This window comes from Cornus florida, unplaced genomic scaffold, assembly GCF_030987335.1.
Source record: "Cornus florida cultivar Cherokee Brave unplaced genomic scaffold, ASM3098733v1 CherokeeBrave_3.0.0_Hap2_Chr02, whole genome shotgun sequence".
Classification (NCBI taxonomy): Eukaryota; Viridiplantae; Streptophyta; class Magnoliopsida; order Cornales; family Cornaceae; genus Cornus; species Cornus florida.
The window spans coordinates 12732352-12745252 of NW_026775572.1; the positions used below are offsets into that span (position 1 = coordinate 12732352).

At 35.0% G+C, this 12901-nt stretch overlaps 2 protein-coding genes across 2 annotated transcripts; both read left to right on the forward strand.

Moving 5' to 3' along the window:
- The first annotated feature begins 1551 nt into the window (after positions 1–1551).
- LOC132293681 (uncharacterized) lies at positions 1552–8259 on the forward strand. Its single transcript, XM_059791254.1, has 6 exons — positions 1552–1923; positions 2028–2098; positions 7065–7113; positions 7225–7331; positions 7651–7733; positions 7825–8259. Exons 1-6 carry the CDS (start codon positions 1875–1877, stop codon positions 8078–8080), a joined length of 615 nt encoding a protein of 204 aa, XP_059647237.1. The 5' UTR covers positions 1552–1874; the 3' UTR covers positions 8081–8259.
- Positions 8260–10149: 1890 nt separating this feature from the next.
- Positions 10150–11720, forward strand: LOC132285472 (probable aquaporin TIP3-2). The gene is made up of 3 exons (XM_059787667.1): positions 10150–10294; positions 10408–10658; positions 10993–11720. Exons 1-3 carry the CDS (start codon positions 10162–10164, stop codon positions 11380–11382), a joined length of 774 nt encoding a protein of 257 aa, XP_059643650.1. The 5' UTR covers positions 10150–10161; the 3' UTR covers positions 11383–11720.
- Positions 11721–12901: the final 1181 nt, after the last annotated feature.

Genomic DNA, 12901 nt, shown 5'->3' on the forward strand with positions numbered 1-12901 from the left:
ATTTAGGTTTTAAAAAAAATAAATAAATCTGCCAAACAGTGCCTTGGCTGCTGTACAGCACGGTTTGGTCAAAAAACAAAACGGCACCGTTTTGCATTAGGAAAAAAAAAAAAATTCAGCGATCGCAAAATTAGCCCGCTGGAGGGCCTACAGTGCTGAAGCTCGCTGGATTTGGGCTACAGCTAGCCCGTTGCAGATGACCTTAGAAGATAACAATACTAAAATCTAAAATAAATAAAATAGTATCATCCTCCGTAATTACTTATAATGAGTCAAATTTTTTTTTTTTTTATTATTATTATTTTTTTAAGATAAGTTGTGTTCGAAGTTAAATGTATAGAATCGAAACATGAATTTTAGCGGAGATACTAACTCGCCGGACTATTCAAACATTTTGATTTATAATGAGACAAGTTAGTACATTTTTTAATCTTGACTCTTATTTTTGCTCCAAAATTATTCAACCAGAATCATAATTATTCTAAATTGAAAAATTGGATGTAAGGAAGCGAATACTCAACAAGACAGTATATTATATTCCTAATAATTTTAAAGGATTCGGATCATCGTGAACTATTGAACTTTTAATTCAATTCATACGTGAATATTCAATCTGGATTTGGATCATATTCCAATCAAAATTCAATATATTTGACAAGTATACATTTAATTATCTACGACGAACATAAATTGCAGTTTATATTAAAAACAAGTCTAAGCACATAATAGGTTAAAGCATTATAGGGTGCATGGAATTGATTCGATTTGGTGCAATCATTGCTTGGCAGCTTATGTTTATTTTATTTTATTTTTTTACTTATGTCTTTAGTGATGGTTAACTGAAATCATGTAATTATTTACCTGGTTATTATTATTAGGTAGAACCAAACTTATACTAATATTTTTAACAAAATTGAAAGTATATTATAATAAATTTACAGAAATAATTGCAACCTCTGCAAGAAAATATATATACACCTCATACTTGATAGTTAAAAAACCAATATCCTATATTACATTATAAGTTATAATTTATAACCTTGATATGACGTGATGCATTATATGATAACCAAAAATAAAAATAAATTTGCATATATATATATATATATATATATATATATATATATATTTAAAGTGTGAATTGAATCAACAATACACATGAATTAATTTAAAGAGCAACTATTTGAACAATTTTTTTTTTGTTCTTTTCATTTATCTTACCATTATATAGCTAGTTGACACACTTACATATATTCTCAATGAGACTTGAATATTCTATTGTGAAAGGTAGAAGAGATATCATTGGTTATTTTTTAAACTCTGAGACTTGAATCTTAAACCTTTGATTAAAAAAAAAAAAAAAACACTTTTCGCATATATATTTTTATTTAATATTATGGAGTATTTTTGTTTTCCTTGTCCCAAACGGGCCGATCATTCCCATCGATATATTTACGCCCGACGGGCCCATTCCCGTGGTCTGGATAGCCCAGCCCGCTAACCATCCCCTGATAAGTGTTGGTAGGGCCTGTAAAACTGTTGAAATCCAATTCCAAGTACGTGGTCTTCACATGCTATTACTGGTAGCCCCCAATCTTCAGGGAGGAGGGAAATCGCAGTGTATTGAGGCTGTTACTGAAACCCTAAGCTCAATTTCTTTATCGTCTTCTACTTCAGCTTCTCTTGAAGAAAGACTGTTAGGGTTTATATTCGCACATCAACACTTGTCATTTTTATATTATCAATCCCTCAATCAATTCAACCGCCAGTTCGATCTATATTAATTTGGTTTGTCTTTGTAAATTTTGACGGAAGATTGGAAGATTGTTGAGAGGAGGTGTTTTTCTTGGTATTTTTTAAACGACAACAGTCACATGGCTGGAAAAGAAGTTCGAGAATACACCAATCTCTCCGATCCTAAAGGTATATACATCTTATATGTTTTTTTATTCAACTATACTTGTTAATTTGCTTATGGTTTTGATGATTAGTCAATAATTTTTAATTACATTTGTTTACACTTGCAGATAAGAAATGGGGGAAAGGGAAGGATAGAATAGACGATGAAGACATCACTTTCCAACGCATGGTAGCCAAGGTTAGCGGACCGCTTCTCCCGTCTTATTTTTCTCTTGTTTTCTTTACATGCTTTATGTATTGGCAATTGCAATTTGATGTTCAAAGAGTTCATGAGTGTTATGTGCCTCTTGGTTTATTAATATAAAAGGATAAATATAATTTCCTTTACGAAATGGGTATTGATAACAATATACATTATTCAAACAATATATATATATATATATATGCATGTATGTAATTAGGTAAAATATCTGTACTTTACTATATAAAAGTTTGTATGCTGTTGCAAGTGCATAAATAATACATTAAGTTGACTGTTCAGGTGACAATAAGTAGTTGTCTGATGGAAGTACAATTAATTTCCCCAAATATCTTGATTTTCACTTTCTCTATTGGGATCAGGGTTCTCACAAGAATGAGAACCTTCTCGGCCAACAAAAAGGAATGGGTAAAGACTACTTGAGTTGTAGGATATTATCCTGTCTCGGTGATACCACATTTTATTTATAGGTGACATATACATATAGTAGTAGCTTAGGGTCACGTGTTTAGTGCAGGCGGGTAGAATTATATCCTACTCTAGCTAAGTTCCGTTATCTGATTCAAAAAGATTCTTTTATGTAGATTGATAGATGATTTGAATTAGAGTAATGCTATTAAGAGAGCTCCCTCATAACAAGAGCCATGGGCTCTCCATAAATAACCACTGGATTGAAAGATATTAAATGATTCATTTGACTTCTCAAAGATCTCAAAAAATTGTATCAATCCAGTGATTAAATGTGGAGAGCTCATGGCTCTTGTTATGCACACAAACTTTGTATCTAAAATAAAAGAATAGAAATAGTGGACAAATTTTTCTGTATTTATAGTTACAATAATAAGAGAGATATGGAGAGATTCTCTCAACGAACTTATCCGTTTGTTGTTACAACAATAAGAGAGAGATGGATAGATTCTTTCAACAAACCTATCTGAGATTCTCTCAACAAACTTATCTCAACAGACCTATTTGTTACAAAAGAAAGAATTTATCCTCTGTAATTTGTTACAAAAGAAAGAATTTATCCTCTGATTCTCGATCTCCTTGATTGGTCAGTGCAAGGGCTTCAAAGCTTGATCTTAAACTGATTGTGATGAACTTCATTCAAATCTTTGAAGAATGAAGAAGGCTTGAATTGATTTCCGATTGAGAGCTATGGATGCTTGATCTCAAATGGTGTTATTTGGTGATTCTTGAAACTAGTTGAATCTTGAAGAAGACAACTGTGAATGTGCTTGTTGTTCTTTGCCTTCAAAGTCTTCAAATTTCTTGAGTTTGAGGAAGAATGTCTCGACTTTGGACGTGCTTGTTGTTTTTTGTCTTCAAAGTTTGAATTTGAGGCAGAACGGCACGACTTTAAATGTTCTTGTTGTTCTTCTTCAAGGCTCGGGTGTTGAGAGAATGTTGAGTTTGGCAGAGGTTTTGTATTTTCTCCGAGTCTTTATCTTTTCTCCCCTCTCCACCTCTCTAACTCTATTTATAGGCTTCATAAAGAGGTAGAGTTGTAACTTGCTTCACCTCTGATAATTATCCACTTTATTTGTGATAATTATCTTAATTATCTTTGATGATAGTTATACATAATTATCTTGTAAGTTGTAACCCACTTTAAAAGTGGGTCTGAACTTATTGGGTAATTTGAGTTGACCCATTGACTCATATTTCATGTGGGTTGAATTGAGGGAAGGCCCAAATTATATTTTGACACTAATTAAATTTTCCGTGTCTACACTTGCCATGAGGGAGCTCTCTTGATAGCCTATTCTTTGAATTAAACCTTCTATAATGGTGATGCCAAAAAGGACGTTACCTTCCTCATTGAAGAGTTTTTATATCGAAGAATTTGGTTGTTAATGAAGTTTATTCCTGTAATGCATATGCTTTGTCTTAGAAGAAGAAAATAATATTTTACCACAATTAGACTAACATGGCAGGTTCAGATAGTTCCTTGTATCAACAAATTTGTAAGAGCTCTCTTATATGGTTAAATTGGGTTTTCTTCAGACTTCAGAGGTTAGTATAGGACTCTAGAGCTCGGCTTAGATGCCTGATATATTTTTCCAAATAGGTTGTCACCTTGTTTATGGAAGAGCCCCAGGAATTCTTGTATCGTATGCAACTTTTTCTCTTAGCCAATTAATGGTCATTAATGCCATTTCTAGGGCACCTGACTTTGGCTATTTAAATATTCGTGGTCATTCTTAGAAACGGATCTTCAATTGGCCCTACGTAAATAGTGGATCTGCATTTTCTTATTCATTGTGTTCTGCATTTTTCAACGCTCTAGAAATTATTTTGCCACTTATGTTGCGAAGATGGTCAAAGAGATAAGACTCAGAACACCAGCTTTAGAAAGCCACATTTGCTTTATTAGTTGAAAATAACGTGATGGAGAGCTGAGATTACTATGTTTTTGGGTCCAACTTTGATAGCAATGTCACAAATGCATGTAGCAAGAAAGCTTGAACTGATCCATGGGCTTGAAAGACTCCAAGACAAGGCTATGTTGCCACACCACATTGGTTTTACTTTTTATGTGCCCTAGTCATGGTTCCATTCCTTTGTGCAAGGTGCCACCAGGCATGCCCATTCACACTTTAGCTAGGTGTTGTCTGTCAGCAATCATCTTCAACAAAGATCAAGTCAATATTTGTACCTAGTTTGCAAAAAAAACATGTTCCATCATTGCCCTCCTTGGGGCCATGGAAATGAGTCAAATTTCCACCCTTGCAAGCAATAAAATAAATAATATCGATATATGTTCAGTTGACTTTATCTAATCTTGCAATGGAATATTGAGTTGACTCCAGTCTTAAAGCGTTCTAGTTTAGGATTGACTCGTCTTAAAGAACTTCTACTTAATGTTCCCAGTTAAGAATAATACCAGAAGCCACTCTGTTCTTTTCCTGTGAAACACATTCCATCATGTTAAGAAAAGTATCTGAACAGAAGAGCAACCCAAAACACACATCTGTTTATTCAAGTTTGAGAAAAAAAAAAAAAGCAAAATTGATTAATCCTAGTTTCTTTTTAGTTGAACCATTGTGATTAAGAATGTGTTACTGGTTTAGCACTGCTCATGAATTGTTGTTTGGTTTTTGTCACTGCATCTGTATCTTCATTAAACTTTATGTTGTATGGTGAGAGAAATAGTAACATATTCAGTTTAGTTTAGTAATGAGTATGCTGTGACTGGAACAATGAACGAGGGAAAAAGAGGGGGGGGGGGGGGGGGGGGGGGCCTGGCAAGGGCCACCCCTCCCTTCCCCCACCCATGGGAGATAAAAAGAAAAAGAAAGAAAATGAAGAAGATAAGAAACACCATATCCTATTTATAAGTAAATATTATGTACAAATAGTTTTTTAAAAAAACAACACAATATCTTAACTTCTCCATCCCAAAAAAGACACAAAATGGAATTTCAGGTTTTGATTGGTTGGCACTCCCTGAACTGAGCACCCCAGTAAATTGGCAGTTAATCTCTCTTATTATTGGTGTTTATATATTTATTTGAAATATATATTTTTTGTATTTATTTCCTTAAATCAGCAAGATTTAGTTTAATTTGACTAAGGATTCTTGCTAAAGATGAGACCTAGATCACTTTTTTCTTTTTTTCTTTTTTTTTATGTTGTCAAATGCAACAACAATTTTCATTGATGTACACCATTAAACATTAAAATCACTTTCCAAATGGTGCACACACAGTAAGATTACTAGGAGCTACCTTGAGCTTTACATTGAAAACACGTTTCTTGCAAAACTGTGGAACAACAACTGTTTCAAGCTATAAATTGCTTGCTTCAATCACATCGCCTATGCAACTCATGTTCCAACATGCTTAGGTACCCACATGAGGGCTTCCCAGTACCACTTCAATATGAAAATTATTCTAGTCCTTTCTACTTTCGCATAACGTCACGCAAGCAGTGGCAGTAAGAAGAACTGGGAAAGAGGATGAAAGAAAGAAAAGAAAGGAAGTAAGAAGATTTCATAACGCTCTTTTTATGTAACAATATGAAATTGTCACTACATTAGAAACTCAAACAAATTTTGTTGTGCTTTACAAAAATGTATCATGGTGAGAAATATTACTCTTTCGTAAGGTGAAGTTGGAATCAAAGTCATGAGATCACAAAATGATAACAAGGATTATTCCTTACACATGTGAATGGCAATTGCAATCACCACTGGATGTAAGAGGGGTTGAGTGTTGTGCATGCTACATATCTTATTTATAATCTTATTGTACTTGATTACCTATAGAGTCGGGTTTTCTTTATGCTTGTGGAATTTAGTAAGTTCAATGATAATGTGTGGTTTACATATATCAACTAGAGTTAAGTCTGCATAATTTTAAAAGTAGCTATTAACTTCACTATTTTGCTTATTCTCTTTTGTTGGTCAAGTGCTTTTGAAATAAGAAGTAATGGTCATTACTGGGATGTTTGATCCCTGGTGAATGGACTGAATGCTAGATGTTCTTTGCCTGTTTGGGTGAAGTGAGGGATTGCCAAGGTTGACCTGTAACGTGTTGTGCCACAATTGAGCTTGATTTTGGTATTTGGCCAAGTTCGAACTGGTTGCTGAGCTAAATTGAGATTTTCAGAACCAAACATGGTGGGCTTAACTAAACTTTGTCATGAGCCTAAAATCCTTTGTTTGAACCAAAAAACTAGTCCTCTCCTTTCTTTTGGACAAAGTTGCATGTTTTTCTTGTTACCCCTTACTTCAATCTCCCTGCTGTAGCACTGATATTGGTAGGATAAGAGATAAGGGATAGATTCTTTATGCTTGCTACATTAGACATTGAGGTTGTGTAGTTGAGCCTAGCGTACCCTACTTCTATTCCTTGTATTTTTGTGTGAATATTTTGGACAGGATTCTTATAACATGCCCCGGCAGGGATCTTGACTTTTACGGGGTGGCTGATGCACACAGATGCAAGAGGTTGCTGGAGAACGTGGAGGCTACCTGCATGGACGAGGCGGTATAAATTCACCCCCTCATCCTTTCAATTATCTATTTTTTATTTATTTATATCATATGTGTGTTATATCTCCCGATGGTTCTTAAACTTTGGTTAAGTTAAAATATGCAGCCTTGGACAGCGATGATCTGCTCTATCTCAAAGAGCAGATGGAAGCTGAGGAGGATGCAGAGCGCCTTCTACGACGTACTGAGAAACGGGCATTTGCCGCATTTAAAATATCCTTTTTGTGTGCATTAGATCATATAATTGTGAAGGGCATTGGTATTCTTTTCCCTTGTTCCTTTTTTTTTTTTTTTTTCATGATGGTTTTTGTGAATTTAAATGCTGAGGAAATCGCATTGCTGTTTGTTTAATTTTGTTCTCGCTGGAAAGATATCTTGTTAGCTAGGGCAACTTCTACTTGTTGCCCTTGAAAGCCATAGAGTATGATTGATTCCTTTCTATGATGGTGCAATTGTTTGTGATTGATTCCTTTCTATGATGATGCAATTGTTCCTTCTTCCACCCCCTTCTTTTTCCTTAATTATATGACACAAAGCCGCAAACAGAGCTGATTCATCACCTGTATCAGTTCCCCTGCCTCTTCGTGTTGAGCCAAAGCCAAAGAGTGGGATTAGGTCTCTCTCTCTCTCTCTCTCTCTCTCTCTGCATTCACAAAGTATATATCAGGCAAAAATCTGGGTCTAATGGAAATTTACTGATTTGTAGGCAACAAGATTTATTGAAAAAGATGGTGGAAGTTAAACCCAAGCGCCAGAGGGTTTCAAGCCCTTCTTCTGGGAATCAGTCCATCCCGGTTTCTAGTGGAAGCGCTCTCACAAATCATAAGTCTGAGCTTAATCAGGAGAAGGAGAAAGAATGTTCTCAATCAAGGTCAAACAAACCAGAAGATGAAGCCAAGGCAGAAAATCCTGTTAAAAGCTTACTAGTAGCATACGGTAGTTCTGATAGTGAAGAAGATTGATTGTAAAATATGGGGGAATGTACTGGTGCACTGCATATATTTTGATAATTTTAGTATGCTTGCATCCCCCAAGTAGTGGTGTGAATGTTTTGTTGTAAAAATCCAAATGTTACAAATGACAATCCAGTTTTTGAAGCATATTTATATTATTGCATTAACAGCATGGATCAATTGTACCATTTCCAGTCGTTAGAAGGAAAAATCTTTTTGCAGTGAAAGTTAGTCGACTAGGCAATGCTCAACACAATTGGTCTAGATAATAATAATTTGATGGCATGGTCACTTTTATTTCGTATTACTTGGTTGATTTGAGTTGCAATGCCGATTAGGTTGACCATGTGATGAAATGTAGTAATATATAATCACAAATTGAATCTTATATGCTGAATGTGTTTTAATTATAAAAGCAAATCCTGGTCATGGTAAAATGGTGTTGAGAGGATCCGGTGCAGTGTTGTACCCTATTTAATAGGCGATGTGAACATATTATCCCTGAACGATTATGGGGGTCATTAAATGATTTTTTTTTTTGGGGGGGCAGGGATGAGAGTTATGATTGAAAACCAGCGTGGTTACGGGATGGAAATGAAAAAACGTTATTTTGGAGCGGGAATGAAGGTTATGATTGAAAATTCGCATGATTACGGAATGAAAAATGGGGAAAGGTCGCCCTCCCACCCGTTTAGTAAAAAATAATAATTTTATCCAAATACTTATACTCGGAGTAATATTAATCACAAATTGAATTTTATATGCAGAGTGAATGGAAAGAACATGAACAGACCTCTGAATTTCATATGTTGAATGTGTTTTAAGTATAAAAGCAAATCCTGGTCATGGTAAGATGGTGCTGGGAGGATCCGGCGTGGTGCAGTGTTGTACTGAATCCAACAGGCGTTGTGATAGCTCACACATATAAGCGAACATACTATTCCGCTCTGAACAATTATGGAGGTGATTAAATGATTTTGGGGGTGGGGATGAGGGTTATGATTGAAAACTTGCATGGTTACGGAATGGAAATGAAGAAAGGTCATTTTGGGGCGGGAATGCGGGTTATGATTGAAAACTCGCATGGTTACGGAATGGAAATGGGAAAAGATCGTCCACCCGTTTAATAAAAAATAATAATTTTGTCCTTATACTTATTTTTATATTCAATAATATTATGTATACAGTAAGTAAATCTTAATTTATTATATTCCAATTACTTAAATATCATTTTAAATTATTCTTATTTGAGAATTTTTATGTATTATTTTGATGTCTTAAATCTTATTTTTATTCGTAAGAAATTATTACCATTATTGAAAAATAGTTTCATTATTTACTGATTCATAAATCATAATATAATTATAAAAGTACCCTGATTTTGGAGAGGGATGAGTAGTGTTACTGCAGCGGATCTGGGCTCAAGATGGGTGGGGTCGGTGTTTCTTGGAGATGCGACGATGCGTTTTACTCCTGGGCCAGACAGATGGACACATGACACATGTAACAATTCATTTCTGTCTTGGGCCCATTCAGTTTGGTAAAAGCAAGTCCAAAACCAGGGTAACTTTTGGCGTTTCTTCAGCACATAGGATGAATTTACTCCTGCTGCCAAACAGGTGGATAATCTTCTTGAATGCTAAGACAATAAGAACGATATATAAATGGTTTTGGATTCAACTGCATGCCAACACATATCCTTACGTGTCACTACTCATGCAACTCATCTCCCAAGTGTCCACATAACAATCCAAAAAATATTTGTCTTAATTTTATGTTATAACTCATCTTAATCCTTCAAGAATCAAACCCCATCTCATCATCCTCTTCCTTTCTCGTCTTCTGTTCCTGAAATCCCTTATGATAAATTCTACTCTATATTAAAGAAGAACACACAGCTAGCTAGCTAGGCACAATCAACCGCTAGCAAAGAGAGAATCTAGAAAGTAAAAGTTACTTTGCTATTTGAGTAGAGAGAGGCCATATTTGTTACAAGTTTCTGACCCCAAATTGACAGTGAGAAAGGTATATACTGAATATACAAAATACCCACATACATATATATATAGAGAGAGAGAGAGGCCGTAGTCATGCCACCGCGAAGATATGCGTTCGGGAGGCCGGAAGACGCCACCCACCCGGACTCCATCAGAGCCACCTTGTCCGAGTTCCTCTCCACTTTAATCTTCGTCTATGCTGGCGAAGGCTCCGTCCTTGCTCTTGGTATTATCATCCCTTTTTCTTATTTCACTATTTGATCATACACATGCATGCATGATTTTTTTTTTAGCTATGTATACATATGGTGACTTGTATATATATGTGTGTGTGAGCAGATAAGCTGTACAGGGAGACGGCTTTAGCTGCGCCGGGGCTGGTGGTTATTGCACTGGCACACACGTTGGCACTTTTTGCAGCGGTGTCTGCGAGTATGAACGTGTCGGGAGGGCATGTGAACCCTGCAGTCACCTTTGGTGCGCTTGTGGGAGGGAGGATCTCACTGGTGCGTGCCGTCTTCTACTGGGTTGCTCAGCTCTTGGGTGCTGTTGTTGCTGCTCTCTTGTTGTGGCTCACAACTGATGGCTTGGTATAAACACAAACACCTCCCATATGAATATCTTTCCTTTTCCATGCACTTGAATCCATCTTTATAATATTGTTCTTCACAGTTATTTATATATATATATATAAACTTATTTATTGTGAGTACTTTGTTTTAAGAAAAATGCTAATATCTACCTGAGAATTATTAGAAAGAACTTGCCCATTTGTCTCAAATTAAATTTCTATTATGTTAACATTTCTTTCTTTTTTTCCTTTGTTTTTTTATAAACAAAAATTAATTTATTGTGATGAGTTGGTTATTGTATAATATGTGCATGTAAATCTATGTATATTTCTATATGCATATGATTTTACAGAGACCGGTTGGGTTTGCGGTATCGGCGGGCGTGGGCGTGTGGAATTCTTTGTTAATGGAGATAGTGATGACATTCGGGCTGGTGTACGTGGTGTATGCAACTGCAATTGATCCCAGAAGGGGAAGCTTGGGGACCATTGCGCCTCTGGCCATTGCCTTCATCGTCGGGGCGAATATCCTGGTGGGCGGGCTGTTCGATGGAGCGTCGATGAACCCGGCAAGGGCGTTCGGGCCAGCTCTGGTGGGTTGGAGGTGGAGGAACCATTGGATCTACTGGGTTGGTCCTTTTGTTGGAGGAGCAATGGCTGGTGTCTTGTACGAGTTTGGGGTTATACAGGCTGAGGTGCCTCACCATACCCATCACCAGCCCTTGGCTCCAGAAGACTACTAGTTGGGTCATTTTGTGAATCAAAGTATGTGTGTGTTTTGGTGTTTGGTTTAGCTTGGTTTATTGTTCTTTAATTATGTGTGTAGTATCAGAGTCTTTATGTTTGTTATCTGCCAAATAATGATACAATAAGGTCAATGACAATAATGTAGCTTTCTGGCTAATCGATATTCCATTTTCTTTTATCATAGTTGAGTAGGGAAGTGAGATTTTATTTATTTAATTTTTTTATTTTTTAACTTAGGGAACTGAGATTGTCCGTGAATTTTCCGTTAATTTTGTGTGTGAATTTTCCGTGAATTTTGTGTGTGTGTGTGTGTGGAGATTTCAAGAATATTGGGTCAGCCGTAAAGAGCCCTTACATGGGAGAAATTATTAAATGATTTTGGACCATTAACACTTAGTGGGTCAGTTAAATATACAGACTCTCTGATTAAGAAAATAAAAAATAGGCTTACAAAAGTGTATTAATAGCTTACAAAAGTGTATTAATAAATTATAAAGTTTCATAATCGGGGTACAAAAGTATATTAATAAATTACAAAGTTTCATAATCGGAGTAAAATAGACCAGGACCATGGAGGGTTTTTTTTAAATTAATTCACCAGAATCATATAACAATTTTTCAGTATGTGGTGTTACTGTCTGCATATGTGATAACAAAAAATTAATTAATTATTGGGAATTTGGGTTGTTTCATATAGGCCCAATGGCCAACTGGAGCCCCAATGACAAGGCATTTGGAACTCGAACTTACATTTCTGTGTGAGAAATGAGTAATAGAGCCCTATTTCTTGAGTTCTCAACGTATAATCAAGTATAAACATTGTAACGCGAATATCTCCATCTTTTTGTTATAATCAAGTATAAATATTGAAACGTCAATATATTTGAAAGAGAATTGTAAAAATTTGTATTAAAATTCATTAAGGCTGTGAATTGGTGAAATTAAATTAAAAAAAAAAAAAAAAAAAAAAAAAGGTTTAGTTCAAAGTTATACAAAAAAATTTCTTCGGCTTCAATTTTCTGCGTAGTTTAAGAGAATTGTAAAAATTTGGACTAAAATTCATTTATTCTTTATGTGGTAGGTTGGATTAAAATTTATTTATTCTTTATGCGGTACGAAGGAAGAGAAAATAAACTGACAATTTGCTTTGTTGTTGGGAGAGGAGAAAAGAGTTTTAAATTATTTTTACTATTAAATCTCTCATTTATTTTATTTGTGAGATTTATCTAATCTTTTTTTTTATAAATTATGATATTGTAATTTAAATTTTTATAATAAGACCACTTATCTTTCTTTTTCTCTTTCTCTTTCTCTTATATTTAGAGATGAAAATTCTTGAAAAAAAAAATGATGGCTCATTCATCTTATTAACATCTCTATAGTCTCTACTTATCAAACTAATAAAATTCCTTTCTATTTTCCTTCTAACCCCTCTTCCTTCTTTCATACCGAAAAAAGCATTACATTACAGTACATCACACAAATCAGTTAAAATTTTACACATTTGACCAAATT

Coding starts and splice junctions, on each gene's coding strand:
- LOC132285472 (XM_059787667.1), top strand. CDS start 10,162: ATGCCACCGCGAAGATATGCGTTCGGGAGGCCGGAAGACGCCACCCAC. Junction 10,295..10,407: donor AGGCTCCGTCCTTGCTCTTG/GTATTATCATCC, acceptor GTGTGTGAGCAG/ATAAGCTGTACAGGGAGACG. Junction 10,659..10,992: donor GGCTCACAACTGATGGCTTG/GTATAAACACAA, acceptor ATGATTTTACAG/AGACCGGTTGGGTTTGCGGT.
- LOC132293681 (XM_059791254.1), top strand. CDS start 1,875: ATGGCTGGAAAAGAAGTTCGAGAATACACCAATCTCTCCGATCCTAAA. Junction 7,114..7,224: donor CTACCTGCATGGACGAGGCG/GTATAAATTCAC, acceptor TAAAATATGCAG/CCTTGGACAGCGATGATCTG. Junction 7,734..7,824: donor AAGCCAAAGAGTGGGATTAG/GTCTCTCTCTCT, acceptor ACTGATTTGTAG/GCAACAAGATTTATTGAAAA.